The sequence below is a fragment of the Schistocerca nitens genome, chromosome 6, assembly GCF_023898315.1.
Source record: "Schistocerca nitens isolate TAMUIC-IGC-003100 chromosome 6, iqSchNite1.1, whole genome shotgun sequence".
Taxonomy (NCBI): domain Eukaryota; kingdom Metazoa; phylum Arthropoda; class Insecta; order Orthoptera; family Acrididae; genus Schistocerca; species Schistocerca nitens.
Genome location: NC_064619.1, coordinates 147,718,819 through 147,740,087, shown reverse-complemented (window position 1 = coordinate 147,740,087; position 21,269 = coordinate 147,718,819). Strand labels below are relative to the sequence as shown.

Below are 21,269 nucleotides of genomic sequence, written 5' to 3'. Positions count from 1 at the left end.
GTCCTTCAAAGTAATCCTCATTAAAGGATAAATGGGTTCAAATGGTTCTGAGCACTATGGGACTTATAATCTGAGGTCATCAGTCCTCCAGACTTAGAACTACTTAAACCTAAGCGTCTAGAACCGCTCGGCCACAGCGGCCGGCGATAAACGGGTTGTACAGCTGTTGTTAGTATAAATGCTTTAAAAAATGCCTACATGAGGTTCAAGTATGTAAATCTTCAACCTTATAGGATGTTTCTGTGCAATAGAATAGTTTGTACGTGTGCTGTCTGTTCTTTCGGACATGTCCAAAAGAACAGACACCATATATAATTACGGTGATGATGGCCAATGACCCCTCCTGCGCACATGCACACGAAATTCGAGCTCTTATGGGAATCGGCGAGATGCCGCTAGTAATGAGGTTAATAAGCAGGGGCACTACATCAGTAGTGGCATAAGTTGAGAATTTTGGTCTGACAGGGGGCGTGCTAAAGTATTCCGTGCGGTTATGGTGACCACAGTGTCCCGATGGCGTAACGATCAGCAAATCTGCCTAGCAAGCAGGAGATCTGGGTTCGAATTCCGGTAATGTACAAATTTTCAATTTGCCCCATACATATAAATCGATGCCCTCTGGCAGCTAATGTTTTTAATTCCCATGTGTATAGACAATCTTAAGTATAAAATTGTTCTAAAAAATTATTCCGTATCACACTGATGAATAGAAGTAGGCAAACATACCGACTTTTCATTTTTACAACCGAATGTAATAATTCTCCCTGTCGAATACCTTAGACAGATCATAATAAATCCCACTGGATGAAATTCTGTCATTCTCATATTTCAACATACTGTCAGTGGTAGGTTTCATCTTCAGTGGAGAGGCTCTTCCCGAGTCCAAATTGTGAATGAATCGGAATGTCTCGTTTGCAGATACGGTCAACTACTCGTAAGTATACTATTTTTTCCAAACCAATTGAGAAGGCGGTTGATAATGAAATGAGTATATAGTTAATATCTGTCCTAAACAACTTAAAAGAGGATTCTAACAACGGAGTACTTTAAGTCTGTCTATAAACAAATCTTGTGAAAGTGACGCCATTATACAGGGTGTTACAAGAAGGTACGGCCAAACTTTCAGGAAACATTCCTCACACACAGATAAAGAAAAGATGTTATGTGGACATGTGTCCGGAAACGCTTAATTTCCATGTTAGAGCTCATTTTAGTTTCGTCAGTATGTACTGTACTTCCTCGATTCACCGCCAGTTGGCCCAATTGAAGGAAGGTAATGTTGACTTCGGTGCTTGTGTTGACATGCGACTCGTTGCTCTACAGTACTAGCATCAAGCACATCAGTACGTAGCATCAACAAGTTAGTATTCATCACGAACGTGGTTTTGCAGTCAGTGCAATGTTTACAAATGCGGAGTTGGCAGATGCCCATTTGATGTAGGGATTAGCACGGGGCAATAGCCGTGGCGCGGTACGTTTGTATCGAGACAGATTTCCAGGACGAAGGTGTCCCGACAGGAAGATGTTCGAAGCAATTGATCGGCGTCTTAGGGAGCACGGAACATTCCAGCCTATGACTCGCGACTGGGGAAGACCTAGAACGACGAGGACACCTGCAATGGACGAGGCAATTCTTCGTGCAGTTGACGATAACCCTAATGTTAGCGTCAGAGAAGTTGCTGCTGTACAAGGTAGCGGTGACCACGTCACTGCATGGAGAGTGCTACGGGAGAACCAGTTGTTTCCGTACAATGTACAGCGTGTGCAGGCACTACCAGCAGCTGATTTGCCTCCACGGGTACACTTCTGCGAATGGTTCATCCAAAAATGTGTCAATCCTGATTTCAGTGCAAATGTTCTCGTTACGGATGAGGCTTCATTCCAAAGTGATCAAATTGTAAATTTTCACAATCAACATGTGTGGACTGACGAGAATCCGCACGCAATTGTGCAATCACGTCATCAACACAGATTTTCTGTGAACGTTTGGGCAGGCATTGTTGGTGATGTCTTGATTGGGCCCCATGTTCTTCCACCTACGCTCAATGGAGCACGTTATCATGATTTCATACAGGATACTCTACCTGTGCTGCTAGAACATGTGCCTTTACAAGTACGACACAATATGTGGTTCATGCACGATGGAGCTCGTGCACATTTCAGTCGAAGTGTTCGTACGCTTCTCAACAACAGATTCGGTGACCGATGGATTGGTAGAGGCGGACCAATTCCATGGCCTCCTCGCTCCCCTGACCTCAACCGTCTTGACTTTCATTTATGGGGGCGCTTGAAAGCTCTTGTCTACGCAACCCCGGTACCAAATGTAGAGACTCATCGTGCTCGTATTGTGGACGGCTGTGATACAATACGCCATCCTCCAGGGCTGCATCAGCGCATCAGGGATTCCATGCGACGGAGGGTGAATGCATGTATCCTCGCTAACGGAGGACATTTTGAACATTTCCTGTAACAAAGTGTTTGAAGTCACGCTGGTACGTTCTGTTGTTGTGTGTTTCCATTCCATTAATAATGTGATTTGAAGAGAAGTAATAAAATGAGCTCTAACATGGAAAGTAAGCGTTTCCGGACACATGTCCACATAACATATTTTCTTTTTTTATGTGTGAGGAATGTTTCCTGAAAGTTTGGCCGTACCTTTTTGTAACACCCTGTATACAGGGTGTTCGGAAATTCCTTGCAAACATCCAGGACTTGTTGATGGGAGTCAGTAGATAATATTCTGAAACGGACCACATGTCCAGAAACGTACCGTTTCCGTGCTACAACCATTTGGAAAATAAAAGTTGGTAACCCGACCACTATTACAAGTAATTGATTAGGCGTGACCCAGTACATCTCTTGTTTTACAGTTCCATTCGTCAATAGCCAAAGAAATTGCCCGTACATTCGTTGACGGGTTCTCTTCAGCGTGATGCAGTACGCCCTCTTCCAATTCCGGTGCGCGGCGTCTCCATAGAGCACCGCAGTCACGCCTGCTGACGGTCCAGGTATCCCTTTCTTGAAGCTACTGCATAATTAAGGCAGAAAGGGTAAGCGATGGAGTCCGACGTTGGGGAGAACGATCTTGATAAAGGCGACGAGCAGCTCTTTCATTGCCGTGAGCTTCGCCATTCAGAAGAGTCATATCGGTGCATTCTGCAAACGTGTAGTCTGCTACGTTGCTCAACACTCAGAAACACGTGAATGAGGCTCGAACCAGGTCAGAGGGGTAGGACGGACGCCAGATGACATCGGCCCAACCGACGTAACCACCCACCACCATGACTGCCCTGTAGCATAACTACCTAGCAAACATCTTTTAAAACGGCTGTAGCACGAAAACAGAACGCTTCCCGACATGGGTTCCTATTCAAAATACGAGGAGAAGTCAAAAAGGGACTTTTGAGAAAAGGAATATTTATTCTAATGATAGAAAACGGAAACATGTATTATTTTTCCACGTAGCCTCTCTGCACTTTAACACTCTTTGTGCAACGTTTCACAAGTTTGATTCCATTGGAAATAAAGGTTTTTGGTTGCATCAGTAACCAATTTTGCACCGCATCAATGACTTCTGCATCGGTTGCAAATCTTTTTCTCCTGAGCGCTCCTTCAATGGCCCAAAATATGGAAATCGCTTGGAGCCACTTCTGAACTGCATGGCGGGCGTTCCGGCAGTTTGAATCCCAATTCATTTTATTGTTTCGGCCGTCCGTTTGGCAGAATGTGGCCGAACGGTATCTTGCAGCAGGATGACACCTTCTCGCAATTTTCCGACGCGTTTGGATCTGTTTGCAGGTTTCATTTTAGTTCGCGACACATCGCAATAGTTATCACTGTTCACAGTTTCGCCGTTTGGGATGAAATAAACGGCTACCACATTTTACATGTTCCAGAATAGTGTTAGCAAAATCCTATCAGCTGACGGTTAACGTTTAAATTTCTTAACTTTCTGGTGATGGTGGGTGTTTCCAAACCATGCTCGCAACGAAGCAACATCTAAGAATGGATCAAACAGGGAAGAACTTCTCTATGTGACGATGAAACATCGGGTAGGTCGTCGAAGTCAACAACTGAGGACAATTTGGAAGTCGATGAGGGTATAATGAGGGGAAACAGACGAATCCTAATGGACAACATCGCCAATACTTTACACGTCAGTCAAGGTTTAGTGTACCCCATCCTACACGACAGGCAAAATTTTTGGAAAGTGTGTGTAAGGTGGGTACCGAAAGATTTGTCAGCGCAGCATAAGGCGCAAAGGAAGGATATCTCTCGTAAACATTTGGCCCGTTATCATCGCGAGGGAGACGGACTTTTACAGCAAATCGGTGCTGTAGATGAGGCGCGGGTGCATCAGTAACGACTGCTGTAAAAGTCCCGTCTCCCGATGACAACGGGCCAAATGTTTACGAGAGATATCCTTCCTTTGCGCCTTATGCTGCGCTGACAAATCTTTCGGTACCCACCTTACACACACTTTCCAAAAATTTTGCCTGTCGTGTAAGATGAGGTACCCTAAACCATGACTAATACGTAAAGTATCGGCAATTTCGTCGTGATTCGTCTCTTTTCCATCACCATACACTCAACGACTTCAAAATTGTCCTCAGTTGTGGACGTCGATTGCGTGCCCGAGCTTTCTTCGTCACAGAGAGAAATTCTTCCATGTTTGAAACGCTCTAACCATCCGCAGGTCTTGCTTCGGGATAACAGCTTTCACCATACTGCGCTTGCATTCGACGAATAATTCCCGCAGGTTTAACACCTTTCGCAAATAAAAAAGCGTATCACTGCCAAAATTTCATCTTTGGTGTAGATCGATAATGGAGCTGCCATGTTTCACAGTCTTCTACAATACAACGACTAACGCAGGAATAGGAGTGACACGCTGTAAAGAATTGTTGCAGACGTCAATACTTAAGCCCTTGATACTAGCAGTGTTACCAAACCCTACGGCGAGAAACTGCAGAAGTCAAATGGCTCTGAGCACTATGGGACTTAACTGCTGAGGTCATCAGTCCCCTAGAACTTAGAACCACTTAAAACTAACTAACCTAAGGACATCACACACATCCATGCCCGAGGCAGGATTCGAACCTGCGACTGTAGCGGTCGCGCGGTTCCAGACTGTAGCACCTAGAACCGCTCGGCCACGCAGGCCGGCTGCAGAAGTCCCTTTGCTTTTTGACTTCCCCTCGTATTACGTACTCACTCCCCTCTACAAGTCCTAGAAGTTTGTAATGGGAATTTCCCAACACCCTGTATATGGATGAGTGCGAAGGTACCGGGTGATCAAAAAGTCGGTATAAATTTGAAAACTGAATAAATCACGGAATAATGTAGAAAGAGAGGTACAAATTGACACACATGCTTGGAATAACATGGGCTTTTATTAGAGCCAAAAAAATAAAAATAAAATAATAATACAAAAGTTCAAAAACTGTCCGACAGATGGCGCTTCATCTGATCAGAATAGCAATAATTAGCATAACAAGTAAGACAAAGCAAAGATGATGTTCTTTACAGGAAATGCTCAATATGTCCACCATCATTCGTCAACAATAGCTGTAGTCGAGGAATAATGTTGTGAACAGCACTGTAAAGCATGTCCGGAGTTATGGTGAGGCATTGGCGTCGGATGTTGTCTTTCAGCATCCCTAGAGACGTCGGTCGATCACGATACACTTGCGACTTTAGTTAACCTCAAAGCCAATAATCGCACGGACTGAGGTCTGGGGACCTGGGAGGCCAAGCATGACGATTGTCATGCGCAGTCACTGACGTTTTGCTGTCCAGCGCTATCTGTCGGACATTTTGTGAACTTTGTTTCTTTTTTTGTTCTAATAAAACCCCATGTCATTCCAAGCATGTGTGTCAATTTTTACCTCTATATCTACATTATTACGTGATTTATTCAGTTTTCACATTTATATTGACTTTTTGATCACCCGGTACATAAGGACAACATGTTTTTAATATTTTGCCTGCAGTGTAATCAAGCCCATGAGAATTTTCTTTTTTTCGCTTTTAAGAGAAGAAATTATTTTATTAATATGTTACGACTAAAGGTAATTTTCCAGGCATAGCAGATAGTTCAGAATGATCACAGTGTAACGGGCCCACAGAAGACGAACTTAGCTCAGTCTTGTCAACTGGTCCTCCGCAACCGAGTGACTTTCTAAATATGAGTGCGAGTGACGCGCACACGAAACGCTAAACATTATTTGCCTATGCCGCGGGGAACGCTCATTGTTCTTGAAAAGCTGTTTGCCTGCGGGCAACTTGTGACCGGCTGCTGCGCTGAGAGATAGGCCCGAAGGTCGCCGACAGTGCCGGCCGATCTGTGAGGACCCGCGGTAAATATTTGCCCGTTATCTTTCGGGGCGCATCGCGTCAACAGCTGTTCTCAGCGGCGCCCTACACGTCGATCGGTTAAATATGACAATCCTCATGTCAAAGCAGTGGCCACTCCACGTAAATCTTAAGTCGTGATCGTAGGACGGCACACCAGGTGGCGGACATGCAAGGGTGTGTGTGTATGTGTGTGTGTGTGTGTGTGTGTGTGTAAGACAGAGAGAGAGAGAGAGGGAGAGAGAGAGAGGGAGAGGGAGAGGGAGAGGGAGAGGGAGAGAATATGCGCAAATTTTTAGGACGAAATAAACAAAAAATAACTGAGTACCGCGTTGAGAGATAGATTCTGAAGAGAGTATCTACACGTACTATACACTGGGCAGTGTCAGATACACAAGGGGGGGCCTTCCCCCTCCCCCCTCCCCCGCCCCCTTGTGGAGCCACCCACATTGCCACCCGCGCCGCCCCCGCCAGTCAGCCCGCACAGTATTCGTTCGTTTCTTTCGTCAGTCGACTCGACTGAATCGAGTTATCGAGTAGTTGTACTTTCCTATATAGCACATAGATAGCTAACACATACCGACGAGAAAAGTCGCTGCCAAAATTAGATTCGGCGCATGAGAGCTAATGCTGATAGACACTTTGCTAGTATTGTTGAAGAGGCGAAGGCAGTTACGGAAGAGTTAGACGTGGAGATGAGTGCTGCTCGTCTTACAGGCAGACAAAGACACAGGGAAAACTGTGATCATAATGATGATGCTACGACATATTGGAAAAGAACTGTTTTTATTCCATGTTATCACTGACATGAGAGAACGTTTTTCCGAAGGAAATATTTATCGTTTAAAATTCAACATACTTTTGCCCTCGCAACTACTGAAACATGACGGTAATGATCTGGCATATAAACTGAATCAATGTTTAACTGAACTACCCTTCTTTGAAGAAGAATCACTTTTTGTAATTAAAAAGAGACTAAGGGGAGGGATTCTTCAATACAAGCAAACGAGCATAAACGCTCTTAATGATTGTGATTCTGTTATGCAAGCGTTGTCTGTTTGTCCTAGATCTGACTATCCTACTTTGCACACGCTGTACAAAATATTTGCTAGTCTATCTGCATCTATTGCTACAGTAGAAGAAGTTTTTCAACATTGCGACGTACAAAGACATGGCTGAGGTCGACAATGGAGGAGGATCGACTTAATGGCTTAGCTCTGTTGAACACTCACCCTCATTGATTGTCCTATTGACGATGTAATCGACCAATTTGCCAGGAAGAATAGGTGCATAGAATTCATCATTTAAGGAAGAGAACCACAATTGTAACTTTTTTATATCATAAGATGGCATTGACTTGTGTATGTGTACAATGGAGAGACGTCTACAGACGTTAAAGTAACCTCTGGCGTGCCACAGGGGAGTGTTATGGGACCATTGCTTTTCACAATATATATATATAGTGTCGGCAGTTCCATGCGGCTTTTCGCGGATGATGCTGTAGTATACAGAGAAGTTGCAGCATTAGAAAATTGCAGCGAAATGCAGGAAGAGCTGCAGCGGATAGGCACTTGGTGCAGGGAGTGGCAACTGACCCTTAACATAGACAAATGTAATGTATTGCGAATACATAGAAAGAAGGATCCTTAATTGTATGATTATATGATAGCGGAACAAACACTGGTAGCAGTTACTTCTGCAAAATATCTGGGAGTATGCGTGCGGAACGATTTGAAGTGGAATAATCATATAAAATTAACTGTTGGTAAGGCGGATGCCAGGTTGAGATTCATCGGGAGAGTCCTTAGAAAATGTAGTCAATCAACAAAGGAGGTGGCTTACAAAACACTCGTTCGACCTATACTTGAGTATTGCTCATCAGTGTGGGATCCGTACCGGGTCGGGTTGACAGAGGAGATAGAGAAGATCCAAAGAAGAGCGGCGCGTTTCGTCACAGGGTTATTTGGCAAGCGCGATAGCGTTACGGAGATGTTTAGCAAACTCAAGTGGCAGACTCTGCAAGAGAGGCGCTCTGCATCGCGGTGTACCTTGCTGTCCAGGTTTCGAGAGGGTGCGTTTCTGGATGAGGTATCGAATATATTGCTTCCCCGTACTTATACCTCCCGAGGAGATCACGAATGTAAAATTAGAGAGATTCGAGCGCGCACGGAGGCTTTCCTGCAGTCGTTCTTCCCGCGAACCATACGCGGCTGGAACAGGAAAGGGAGGTAATGACAGTGGCACGTAAAGTGTCCTCCGCCACACACCGTTGGGTGGCTTGCGGAGTATAAATGTAGATGTGGATGTAGAATCAATTTAAATAAAACTTTCTTAAATTTTGAAAGTGACTTGATTATTTTTTATGACGGTAAAAGTAAAGATAGCTCAAGATATATTTACCGCCCCTCGTTGAGGTTTTTCTGTATCCGCCACTGACACTGAGGTGATAAAAGTCCTGGGATATCTCCTAAGCCGGCCTATGTGGCCGAGCGGTTCTATGCGCTACAGTCTGGAACCACGCGACCGCTACGGTCGCAGGTTCGAATCCTGCCTCGGGCTTGGATGTGTGTGATCTCCTTATGTTAGTTAGGTTTAAGTAGTTCTAAGTTCTAGGGGACTGATTACCTCAGAAGTTAAGTCCCATAGTGCTCAGAGCTATTTGAGCCATACCTCCTAATAATGTGTCGGACCTCCTTTTTCCCGGCGTGGAGCAACAACTCGACGCTTCGTGGGCTCAACAAGTCGTTGGCAGTCCCCTGCAGAAACATTGAGACATGCTGTTTTTATAGCCGTCCATACTTACCTCCCGATTACATTCTATAAATGTTCGATGGGATTCATGTCGGGCGATCGGGGTGGCCAAGTCATCCGCTCGAATTATCCATAATGTTCTTCAAACCAATCACGTACAGTTGTTGCCCGGTCAGTTGGGGCATTGTTATCCATAAAAATTCTGTCGTTTGGGAACATGAAGTCAATGAATGGCTGCAGATGGTCTCCAAGTAGCCCAACATAATGATAAATATCAGTCCATTCCATGTAAACACAGCCTATACCGTTATCGAGCCATTTATTCACGTGCCTTGTTGACAACCTGGGTCCGTGGCTCCGTGGGGTTTGCGCCACACTCGAACCCTAACATCAGCTCTTACCAACTGAAATCGGGACTCATGTGACCAAGCCACTGTTTTTCAGTCGTCTAGGGCCCAACGCAAATGGTCACGAGCCCACAAGAAACGTTGGAAGCGATGTCGTGCTGGTAGCAAAGGCACTCGCGTCGGTTGTCTTCTGCCATAGCCCATTAACGCCAAATTTCGCCGCACTGTCTTGACAGATACGTTCGTCGTAGTCTCGTGTTGAGTTCTGCGGTTATTTCACGCAGTGCTGCTTGTCTTTTAGCACTGACTACTCTACGTAAAGCCGCTGCTCTCGCTCGTTAAGTGGAGGTAGTCGGCCACTGCGTTGTCCGTGGTGAGAGATAGTGTCTGAAATTTGGTATTCTCGGCACACTATTCACACTGTGGATTTCGGAATACTGTATTCCATAACGATTCCCAATATGTAATGTCCATGCGTCTAGCTCAACTACCATTCCGCGTTCAAAGTCTGTTAATTCCCGTCGTGCGGGCATAATCACATCGGAAACCCTTTTTATATGAATTACCTGAGTATAAATGACAGCTCCGCCAATGCATTGCCCTGTTATACCTTGAGTGTGCGATACTACTGCCATCTGTATATGTAATTAGAATTATATTAATACTGCCAGCTGCTCACGGGCCTTGATATACACTCCTGGAAATTGAAATAAGAACACCGTGAATTCATTGTCCCAGGAAGGGGAAACTTTATTGACACATTCCTGGGGTCAGATACATCACATGATCACACTGACAGAACCACAGGCACATAGACACAGGCAACAGAGCATGCACAATGTCGGCACTAGTACAGTGTATATCCACCTTTCGCAGCAATGCAGGCTGCTATTCTCCCATGGAGACGACCGTAGAGATGCTGGATGTAGTCCTGTGGAACGGCTTGCCATGCCATTTCCACCTGGCGCCTCAGTTGGACCAGCGTTCGTGCTGGACGTGCAGACCGCGTGAGACGACGCTTCATCCAGTCCCAAACATGCTCAATGGGGGACAGATCCGGAGATCTTGCTGGCCAGGGTAGTTGACTTACACCTTCTAGAGCACGTTGGGTGGCACGGGATACATGCGGACGTGCATTGTCCTGTTGGAACAGCAAGTTCCCTTGCCGGTCTAGGAATGGTAGAACGATGGGTTCGATGACGGTTTGGATGTACCGTGCACTATTCAGTGTCCCCTCGACGATCACCAGTGGTGTACGGCCAGTGTAGGAGATCGCTCCCCACACCATGATGCCGGGTGTTGGCCCTGTGTGCCTCGGTCGTATGCAGTCCTGATTGTGGCGCTCACCTGAACGGCGCCAAACACGCATACGACCATCATTGGCACCAAGGCAGAAGCGACTCTCATCGCTGAAGACGACACGTCTCCATTCGTCCCTCCATTCACGCCTGTCGCGACACCACTGGAGGCGGGCTGCACGATGTTGGGGCGTGAGCGGAAGACGGCCTAACGGTGTGCGGGACCGTAGCCCAGCTTCATGGAGACGGTTGCGAATGGTCCTCGCCGATACCCCGGGAGCAACAGTGTCCCTAATTTGCTGGGAAGTGGCGGTGCGGTCCCCTACGGCACTGCGTAGGATCCTACGGTCTTGGCGTGCATCCGTGCGTCGCTGCGGTCCGGTCCCAGGTCGACGGGCACGTGCACCTTCCGCCGACCACTGGCGACAACATCGATGTACTGTGGAGACCTCACGCCCCACGTGTTGAGCAATTCGGCGGTACGTCCACCCGGCCTCCCGCATGCCCACTATACGCCCTCGCTCAAAGTCCGTCAACTGCACATACGGTTCACGTCCACGCTGTCGCGGCATGCTACCAGTGTTAAAGACTGCGATGGAGCTCCGTATGCCACGGCAAACTGGCTGACACTGACGGCGGCGGTGCACAAATGCTGCGCAGCTAGCGCCATTCGACGGCCAACACCGCGGTTCCTGGTGTGTCCGCTGTGCCGTGCGTGTGATCATTGCTTGTACAGCCCTCTCGCAGTGTCCGGAGCAAGTATGGTGGGTCTGACACACCGGTGTCAATGTGTTCTTTTTTCCATTTCCAGAAGTGTATATCAACGGGGACAGGTCAAAATGTGTGCCCCGACTCGAACTCGAACCCGGGATCTCCTGCTTACATGGCAGGCGCTCTATTCATCTGAGCCACCGAGGGCACAAAGGATAGCGCGACTGCAAGGTCTATCTCGCGCACGCCTCCCTCGAGACCCACATTCTCACCTTGTATGTCCACACACTACATTCGTAGTGTCCCACCCCAACACACTCATTACTCGTGGAAGACATTCTTACCAAGTCCCGTAAGAGTTCGGGGAATATGTGTGCATCCGCACAGAAGAAGAAGGTAATTGCCGGTATTGCCAGAACTATATACTTATATGTACAGGTCCGAAAGAACAGACACCGTATCCTAAAGAACAGACACCACATCCATCCAGGTCATCACCATATCCATATAAGTGTCTGTATATGTGCATATCGCTATCCCATTTCTTTTGTCACTTCAATAAAAATTAAAGTCCTCCGCCGCGTTTTTGTGTCTGAGTGTGAAGGTTAATCTCAGAAACGAATGTAGAGAATTTGATTTGGTTTTCAGTAATGGACATACTGACTCGCGAGAAAGGTTTGCTTATAAATTTGTAAATATTTCGTGGATATTGGCTGAACTATGATAAATTAAATTCCTCCCTCTGCGTTTTTCTGTCTGTAAGTCGAGGATAATCTCAGGAAATACTGTAGAGATTTTGATACACTTTTCACTAGTAGCTAGACTGTTTCGCGAGGATGGTTTGTGTACACAATTTGTTACCGATACTCTAGCCAAGCCGTCCGGCTACAAATACTTACTTATGCGACGCCGGGGAGGTTCGCTAACATAGTACGAATTGGACGAAAGGCCGTTACTAAAACTGCGGAATACTGCACCTTCATCAGTATGCTGGACAGGAACGTAAACCGCTGTACTCATCAGTGTGACTGAATTACTCGCACTCTGTAGCTCTGAAGCGGCGACAATAATTGGTTACTTAATGACAAGGATTTTCTACGATTGGCATTCGAATTCTCTTTGTGACACATTTCCATAACCTTAGTGCAAGCTAATTACGAGATTCTTAACTTAAATTTTCATTCAGTTATTTCTGCAACAGTACTCCCCCCCCCTCCCCCTCACCTTTAAAGAATCGAAGTCCTGTGTATAAAACAGCTTCAAGCATCTGATTAAATGTTTGACGTTAAGCATGTAACCGAAAAAAGTTTAGAAAAATGTCTGAAATTTAATGTTTGGTGGAAGTCATTATCAAACACTGCATGAGTATAGTCTGAAAATGTTGCTCTCAGTTTTAAGCAAGAACAAGTTTTTCACGCATCTTACTGTTTACGACATCATGTTTCCTAAACAGTGTGTTGTAAAATTATATAATTTCGCAAGTTTGTTCAGTAGTATACATGGATGCTGTCTGCAAAATGGGTTGCGAAAAGAGTTAGTAGTAATAAATAACGCATTTAAAGGTCGTCCCTGATGCGGCAGTTTTAGTGCACGAACAGCAAACAAACTTCTTTCGTTTAGTCATTTTTGGGGGTGTCAGAGAGAAAAAGTGTCGCAAAAGTTTGAAAATATGTGTAAAGTTTGTTACAAGTCACTGAGTGCTCTCATTCTCAAATAATGGATGAACATAGTCTGGCGATTTGCGCGCCGTGAGTTAAGCCGCCACTAGACACATACACAATTTTAAACTACAATTCTTGTCTTATTTTTTAGAACTCTTCACATAAGATCATAGCTTTTAATGAGTAGATCTTTAGACGATTTAAAATTTTTGAATTCGGTCGATAATTATATGAAATATTAAAAACCGAATTTTTGTTGTCCACAGAAGCCATTATGTAGGCAGCCTACAGCTGCGACTGTGCACCATGAACCATGAACCGGCTTAGCCGTTTAGTAATATACACGGACAGAAAAGAAATCGCAGCACCAAAAAATAATTAATGCAGAGTAATGAAATTTCGCGAATACATTTGTTTAGGTTGTATATTTAAGTGATTAACATTGCAAGATCACAGATTAATGCAAACGCGAGGTAAGCCAAGACAAATGTGAAGTGCTGTAACATTAGTAACTGGGGTAACGTCAGAATGTCGAATGCAAGCACGTAAACTGGCATGCCTTGTATTGTGAAGGTGCCGGATGTCATTTTGTAAGATGGAGTTCAATGCCTGTTGAACTTGGTCAGTCAACGTGGGGACAGTTGATGCTGGTTGTGGATGACGTTGGATGGTTCAAATGGCTCTGAGCACTATGGGACTTAACTGCTGTGGTCATCAGTCCCCTAGAACTTAGAACTACTTAAACCTAACCAACTTAAGGACATCACACACATCCATGCCCGAGGCAGGATTCGAACCTGCGACCGTAGCGGTCGCGCGGTTCCAGACTGTAGCGCCTAGAACCGCTCGGCCACCCTGGCCGGCGCAGGCTCTCAACTAGCTTCCTTCTAACCAAAACACAGCCATCACAGGCACCGAAGCAGAACCAGCTTTCATCAGAAAATACAACAGACTTCCACACTACCCGCCAATGAGCTCTCGCTTGATACCACTAAAGTCGCAAATGGCGATGGTTCGGGATCAGTGGAATGCACGCTACAGGGCGTCTGGCGCGGAACTGTCCTTGAAGGAACCGATTTGTAGCATTTCGTTGTGTCTCTATAGTGCCAACTGCTACTCAGATTGCTGTTACAGGTGCAGTACGATGCGCCAGAGACGTACACCTAATACAGTGGTCTTCCCTCTCGGTAGTACCACGTGGCCGTCCGGAGCCCGGTCTTCTTGCGACCGTATATTCTTGTGTTCACCGCTGCCAACAATAATGTACAGTGTCTACATTCCTGCCAAGTCTTTTTGCTAACTCGCAGAAAGAACATCCAGTTTCTCGTAGCGCTATTACGCGAACTCAAACGCCATGACGTGTTGATAATGGCGTCTTTGTCACCTTAAAGGCATTCTTGGTTAACATCAACTCACCACGTCCAGTATCAAAGGTAAACTTGATTTGTATCCTCATAGTGGCTCTAGTAGCGCCACTCTTATTCGATTGGCACGAAATTTGACTAGACGTCATCTTTCAGATGTAGGAACACCCCTACCAACTTTCGTTTATGTCGCACAACTCCTTCTTTGTGTTGTGATTCTTTTTCTCCGTCAGTTGAGATCCCTGCCTCAATCCCTCATGATCTACGCCTACGTGTTGGGCAGGTTTGCTTATCCTACAGTGCTGGCTATTCCGAACACATAACACATCCGGTTATTACATAAAACAAGCAACGATTCGTATGTTCTCGTATTCCACTGGCAGCATTTTCCTACCAACATTTCGCTTCGACGTTTTGACTTGAACATTTACTCTTCTCTGTTAACCCATCACAGAAATACTGGTATACTGCCATCGTCGGCGTTCTTACAACGCTCTCTTATAGCGCTCCCGATCTCATTCAGTACCATCAAATATGTATTTATCTAAGTCACAGAGGACACTAATTACGGTACCCCCTAGCCGTGTATAGAAACTGTGTGTCAATTGCCTCAGTTACGTGCTGACGATAAGACACATAATTGATGTACTGTATAAGGTCGGTCAGATTAACTACTTAAGAAAAATGCAGCCTACCTCGAAAGCAAGGGCACCATTGTACCGCAGGTTTTGCAAAACGTGAATGCCCGTGTGCTGCTACCGAGGGGATCCCAGCGAATATCTCTACGTCTCTCTGTCGCGACGTCTCGTCTTCCGCGCCAATGTGAGCCATTAACTCAGGTGGTTCTGCCACTACTTTTTTTCGTTTTGTGTCAGTAACGGGTCTGTCACAGTAAAAGGCCAGCACGCTGCACATCTGCGCGTTTGGAGGGCTGAATTATCTCTTGTCTTCAGTGGTTGGCCAATTCGCTGGACTAATTGTGGTTGCTGGTTCTACTCGTTCACAGCTGTAATTGCCTCAGTGTACTCGACGATCTTCTGTTACATGCAGAAAAAAATTATCGCGGCCTTGTTAGCAATCGTTATGGCTCTTCGGTGTCAGTCATGTGTTACCTAGTCCACTTTCCTCCATCATGCAGGCTTCATTTGAAGGCAAATGAGCAGCTGGAGGATGGTGCACTGTCTTGCCACTGACGTGGAAAAATTCCCCTAAAAGCATATGAACTAATAATGCTCAACAGCATAGAAGACCTCAATGGCAGATCAAGCTTAAGACCATCAAGTTACCCGGTATCCAGCGGCTGGGGAGGCGAACTACGTCTGCAGTAGCCTGGAAATCCCCAGTCGTCGGAGTTTCTACGCCTGAGCCTACGAACAAATGTGTGATTGTTGATGTGCAACGGCATTCCCACTCTGAAAGACATCAAGCACGGTCATCTTCTTCACGACAATCCACCAGTGCAAAATCTTCGAAGGGCTGAGGCACTCGAGGAGTTACGACGGGAGCAATATTATATGAAGGGCTTATTTCAATAGTGGTACAAGTCCATTTTTGTTCATTCTGAGATACAGAGACCTAAAGTTAAAAGAGCGCTGAAAAATCTGCAGTTGAGATCTCCTGTATCTCAGAATAAACAAAAATGGACTTGTACGACTACTGAAATAAGCCCTTCATATAGTGTACGAGTTGTAGGCGGCGAACGTGTCTTCGTTTTGCTGAGGACTGGCTATAACCTGTTCCATTTTCATCCGGTGATTGCGCTCAGGATACACATGTAGACAGGCATTCATAAATAAATTACTAAATGGTGTTAATCCCTTTCCGAAATATGTCTTGTGTATAGTCCGTGACAACATAAATAAATGTCTCAGAAGTGTGAAGAGTGAATGGTAACATCACATATCAAAGTTCAAAGTAAGTTCAAAGTAAATTCAAAGTTAATTTCGGCAAACGTCAAAAGTATTTTCATAATCAACATGTCATAAGCAATCTAAAGTGATAGAAGACATAAGCAAACTTGTGTTGAAGTAGACATATAGTGCAGTCAAGAAATGGCGAGTCGTTGGAATCCAACAAGTATTTTATAAGGCTATTTATAGTCGCGAATCATGCTATTTATTCACGAAAGAATTATAATCTGTGCTAGAATACAGTGAATTGTTGTGCAACTCCAACTGACACTGATCGTGACCCACACATCCGGCACAGACTTAGACTACACACGTCACAAGGAATTCTGTTCCGGGACGTAGACGAAATTCGCTTCTCTCTTCCAAGCTCTTGCGTCAACTACAGCCCACACCAGCGCATGAGAATACAAAGCAGTAGCCGATAAAACCAGCTACCCAGGCACGAGATTTATCCACTCATACAATCTCTTACCGTAATTGACTTAAACTCGTTGAGAAGTTAACTGCAGTTTTATCGATGCCCGCAAGTTAATCTTCTTGCGACACGTGTTCGATAAGTATTTTTCCATTCTGCTATCAGTACAAGAAGAGTCGACGATCTCAGCGTGCATATCACTCATTGTGATTACGAGATTTCAGAGAAAAATAATGAGACAGATTTTTCATCTACCAAAGTTTCTATTTTTATTTTTCATACAGCAATGTTGTCCCCTTGGAGATGTTCCCTTCGGAAGCTATACGCTGGCGGTGTCGTTGTTCTCACTCTTGGCAGCAGCGCTGAAAGGCTTCAACTGGTAGCGTCTTTAACATGTCGGTCGCATTCTGTTGAAAGTTCTCCCGGGTCCCAAAATGACGTCATTGTAAGACACTTCACAGTTTCGAGAAAAGTAAAAAGTCACGAGGGTTATATCACGTGAATAAGTAAGTTGTGGAACAACAGAAGTGCCTTTTGAGTTCAAAAATTCAGTGAGGGAAGTGATCATGATGCAGCATCCACTTGTCCACTTGTCCGTTCTCAGCTCGATTCACTCTTTTGCTGGGGGTTTCAAGGACATCTCTGAAAGACACTTGGACAGTTGACATGGAGGAACAATCTCTCAAGTGCACGCGCATGTTCGACGTATTCGTCTGTTTTTGAAGTTCTACATCTACATTTATACTCCGCACGCCACCCAACGGTGTGTGGCGGAGGGCACTTTACGTGCCACTGTCATTACCTCCCTTTTCTGTTCCAGTCGCGTATGGTTCGCGGGAAGAGCGACTGCCGGAAAGCCTCCGTGCGCGCTCGAATCTCTCTAATTTTACATTCGTGATCTCCTCGGGAGATATAAGTAGGGGGAAGCAATATATTCGATACCTCATCCAGAAACGCACCCTCTCGAAACCTGGACAGCAAGGTACACCGCGATGCAGAGCGCCTCTCTTACAGAGTCTGCCACTTGAGTTTGCTAAACATCTCCGTAACGCTATCACGTTTACCAAATAACCCCGTGACTAATCGCGCCGCTCTTCTTTGGATCTTCTCTACCTCTTCCGTCAACCCGATCTGGTACGGATCCCACATTGATGAGCAATACTCAAGTATAGGTCGATCGAGTGTTTTGTAAGCCACCTCCTTTGTTGATGGACTGCATTTTCGAAGGACTCTCCCAATGAATCTCAACCTGGTACCTGCCTTACGGACAATTAATTTTGTATGATCATTCCACTTCAAATCGTTCCGCACACATGCTCCCAGATATTTTACAGAAGTAACTGCTACCAGTGTTTGTTCCGCTATCATATAATCATACAATAAAGGATCCTTCTTTCTATGTATTCGCATGCTCCCAGATATTTTACAGAAGTAACTGCTACCAGTGTTTGTTCCGCTATCATATAATCATACAATTAAGGATCCTTCTTTCTATGTATTCGCAATACATTGCATTTGTCTATGTTAAGGGTCAGTTGCCACTCCCTGCACCAAGTGCCTATCCGCTGCAGATCTTCCTGCATTTCGCTGCAATTTTCTAATGCTGCAACTTCTCTGTATACTACAGCATCATCCGCGAAAAGCCGCATGGAACTTCCGACACTATCTACTAGGTCATTTATATATATTGTGAAAAGCAATGGTCCCATAACACTCCCCTGTGGCACGCCAGAGGTTACTTTAACGTCTGTAGACGTCTCTCCATTGAGAACAACATGCTGTGTTCTGATTGCTAAAAACTCTTCAATCCAGCCACACAGCTGGTCTGATATTCCGTAGGCTCTTACTTTGTTTATCTAGCGACAGTGCGGAACTGTATCGAACGCCTTCCGGAAGTCAAGGAAATTTGGCATCTACCTGGGAGCCTGTATCTAATATTTTCTGGGTCTCATGAACAAATAAAGCGAGTTGGGTCTCACACGATCGCTGTTTCCGGAATTCATGTTGATTTCTACAGAGTAGAATCTAGGTTTCCAGAAACGACATTATACGCGAGCAAAAAACATGTTCTAAAATTCTACAACAGATCGACGTCAGAGATATAGGTCTATAGTTTTGCGCATTTGCTCGACGACCCTTCTTGAAGACTGGAACTACCTGTGCTCTTTTCCAATCATTTGGAACCTTCCGTTCCTCTAGAGACTTGCGGTACACAACTGTTAGAAGGGGGGCAAGTTCTTTCGCGTACTCTGTGTACTCTGTGTTGAAGGACTCCCTCAGCGAGGTTCATCTTTAACGTGTTCTCGGCCTTCCAAAAACAGTTTGTACCAGCGAAAAACTTGTGTTCTTGATGAGGAACGTTCCCCATAGTCCTGTTTCAGCTTTCCAAAGGTCACGCTCGCGGATTCCCGATGTTTAACACAAAACTTGATGGCATAATTTTGCTCCAAATTCCGCCGTTCCATTTTCTTAACACGCAACAAAAACACAACTTCACTGATGGCCCTGTCAAAAATCACGTGATGACTGTACGGAGCTGGAACTCGGACTGAGCATCTGGAAGGGATGAACACACCGCAGTATGGTCAATCTCATTGCTCTTCTCAAACACTTCATATACGGCAAATAAAAACATGATTCTTCCTGAAAAAAAATACCTCCCGCATATTCACTTGACACTAATAAATAGAAGAGTCGCGACTTACGATTCTGAACACTGTCACCATCTAGTACCCAGTGTTTTGTGCCTGTATCTGGGAGACGTATAACATGACACGGAACACACGAACGCAGTCCGTCGCCACACCGAACACTAGACACGCATTCTCGCCGCGTCGCGGCTGCTTTGCGCCTCAGACTCGCAACGAGGCCTGCCATCCTCAGCGACGAAGGAGAACACCCGAGACTGGCGCGGGAGACGCTCTGGCTTCCTTTTAAGTTTGCGGCAGTGACACAGTTCAGATGGAGGGGAATTGCGGCCACTGCGTTTACTAATCCGCTGGCATTAAGGCTCAGGGTTTCCCGGTCAGTCAACAGCTCCTATTCTCCGAGTACTCTTATCAATGAACTTCGACTCCATTGCGTCACTACTGCTGTAGTAGACCATCATGCTGCAGGGACTACGTGAAAAAAATTTCTCACAGTCACACAGCTTGTAACATATGATTTTCTGGCTGCACCTCTGTGCTACTGTGGGCGCCAGAGGTCAGTTTCCGGTATCAGGCGGAAGGAGGTTTTGTTCATTCAAAGGATGAAGAGACGGCCTTTCCCTAGCCCTCCTAAACGGAAAGTGGTCTGGGCATGCTAGACGGTGTCGTGGGGTTTCCTACCGTGGGTTTTCCTACCGTGTGGTGTCCAACGAGCAGTGGCACTTCATGGGCCGGCAAAACAAATTGAGGCTCCTCTTGCTGCCCCCTCCCCCTACTCACAGGATTTCTCCGAGAGTTTCAAACACAAATGGAAGGAAGTCCCACATTGCTTATCATCTTCATTTTGTGTCGTGATAATTTACAAGGTATAACGTTTTTTTACGTAACACTGAAAGTGACTGCTCTCGTAATCTCGTTACTATTATTTAATAGCTATGTTGCCCCTGATACGACAGAAATCATTACATGATTTCTGTTGTTCGAATCTATTATTTATGTTTCGCAACTAAGTCGGCATAGAGCGAGCGGGGTGTACAAAAATGTATTCCTATTTCCAAAACCAAGAGGAAGGTCACTGTCTACATAAAACTTCGTTCATTGCATAGTGGACGGTACTTTACTTACGGATTTCAACGAAAGCCACAGTTATGCTCTGATCTTGATGAAATTTTGTACATTTGTTCTTGAAAACAAGGGGAACCTCACCGTCTACGTGAAATTTCATACGGTGTATAGCGGAGGGTGCCTTACAACAGAATTACACACCATTTGACTGATCAGCTTGGGAATTGGCTCATGTATGTACGTTTTCGTGGTGAAGGCATTTATACAAGCCAACGTATGCTGGATGGCGGATGGTTGGCCTACCTTTAAATAAATTCAACATCGTCTCGTCAATCAACATGAAAGTTGGCAGATCTACGTATTTTTTCATAGATGGGGAAGGAGGAGACAGCATGACGCAGGCGGAGGAGGAGATATATACGGAGAGAGGAGAACGTGATAGGAGCGGGGAGGAGGGAGGATGTGCATCCAGAGAAATGAGAGAAGCAGATTAAAAGAGAGAGGGAGCAGCAGGTAAACAGAGAAAGGGGGAAGGTGATGACTGACTAATGGAACACTATAATAAATACTTAAATTAGGGTTGTTATTGTGAATTTGATGTACTACTAGAAAAAGCGGAGGAGGAGGTGGACAGAGACGGGAAGATGGATGGAGAATGGGAGGAGGATGGAGAGGAGGAGTAAGTGTTGTGAGAGAGGGGGGCAGATGGAAAGAGAAACGGATGGGCGGAAGGAGGAGGTGGATA

The 21,269-nt window shown here is 45.4% G+C and overlaps 1 protein-coding gene across 1 annotated transcript in view; it reads right to left on the bottom strand.

Moving 5' to 3' along the window:
- The window catches only part of LOC126263263 (uncharacterized), a 292,463-nt gene extending 272,761 nt beyond the window's left edge, over positions 1–19,702 (bottom strand). Inside the window, exon 1 of the mRNA XM_049960348.1 lies at positions 19,517–19,702. Coding sequence (XP_049816305.1) covers positions 19,517–19,688 — 172 coding nt within the window. The 5' untranslated portion in view covers positions 19,689–19,702. The remainder of the gene's footprint in view (positions 1–19,516) is intronic.
- Between the last annotated feature and the right edge of the window lie 1,567 nt (positions 19,703–21,269).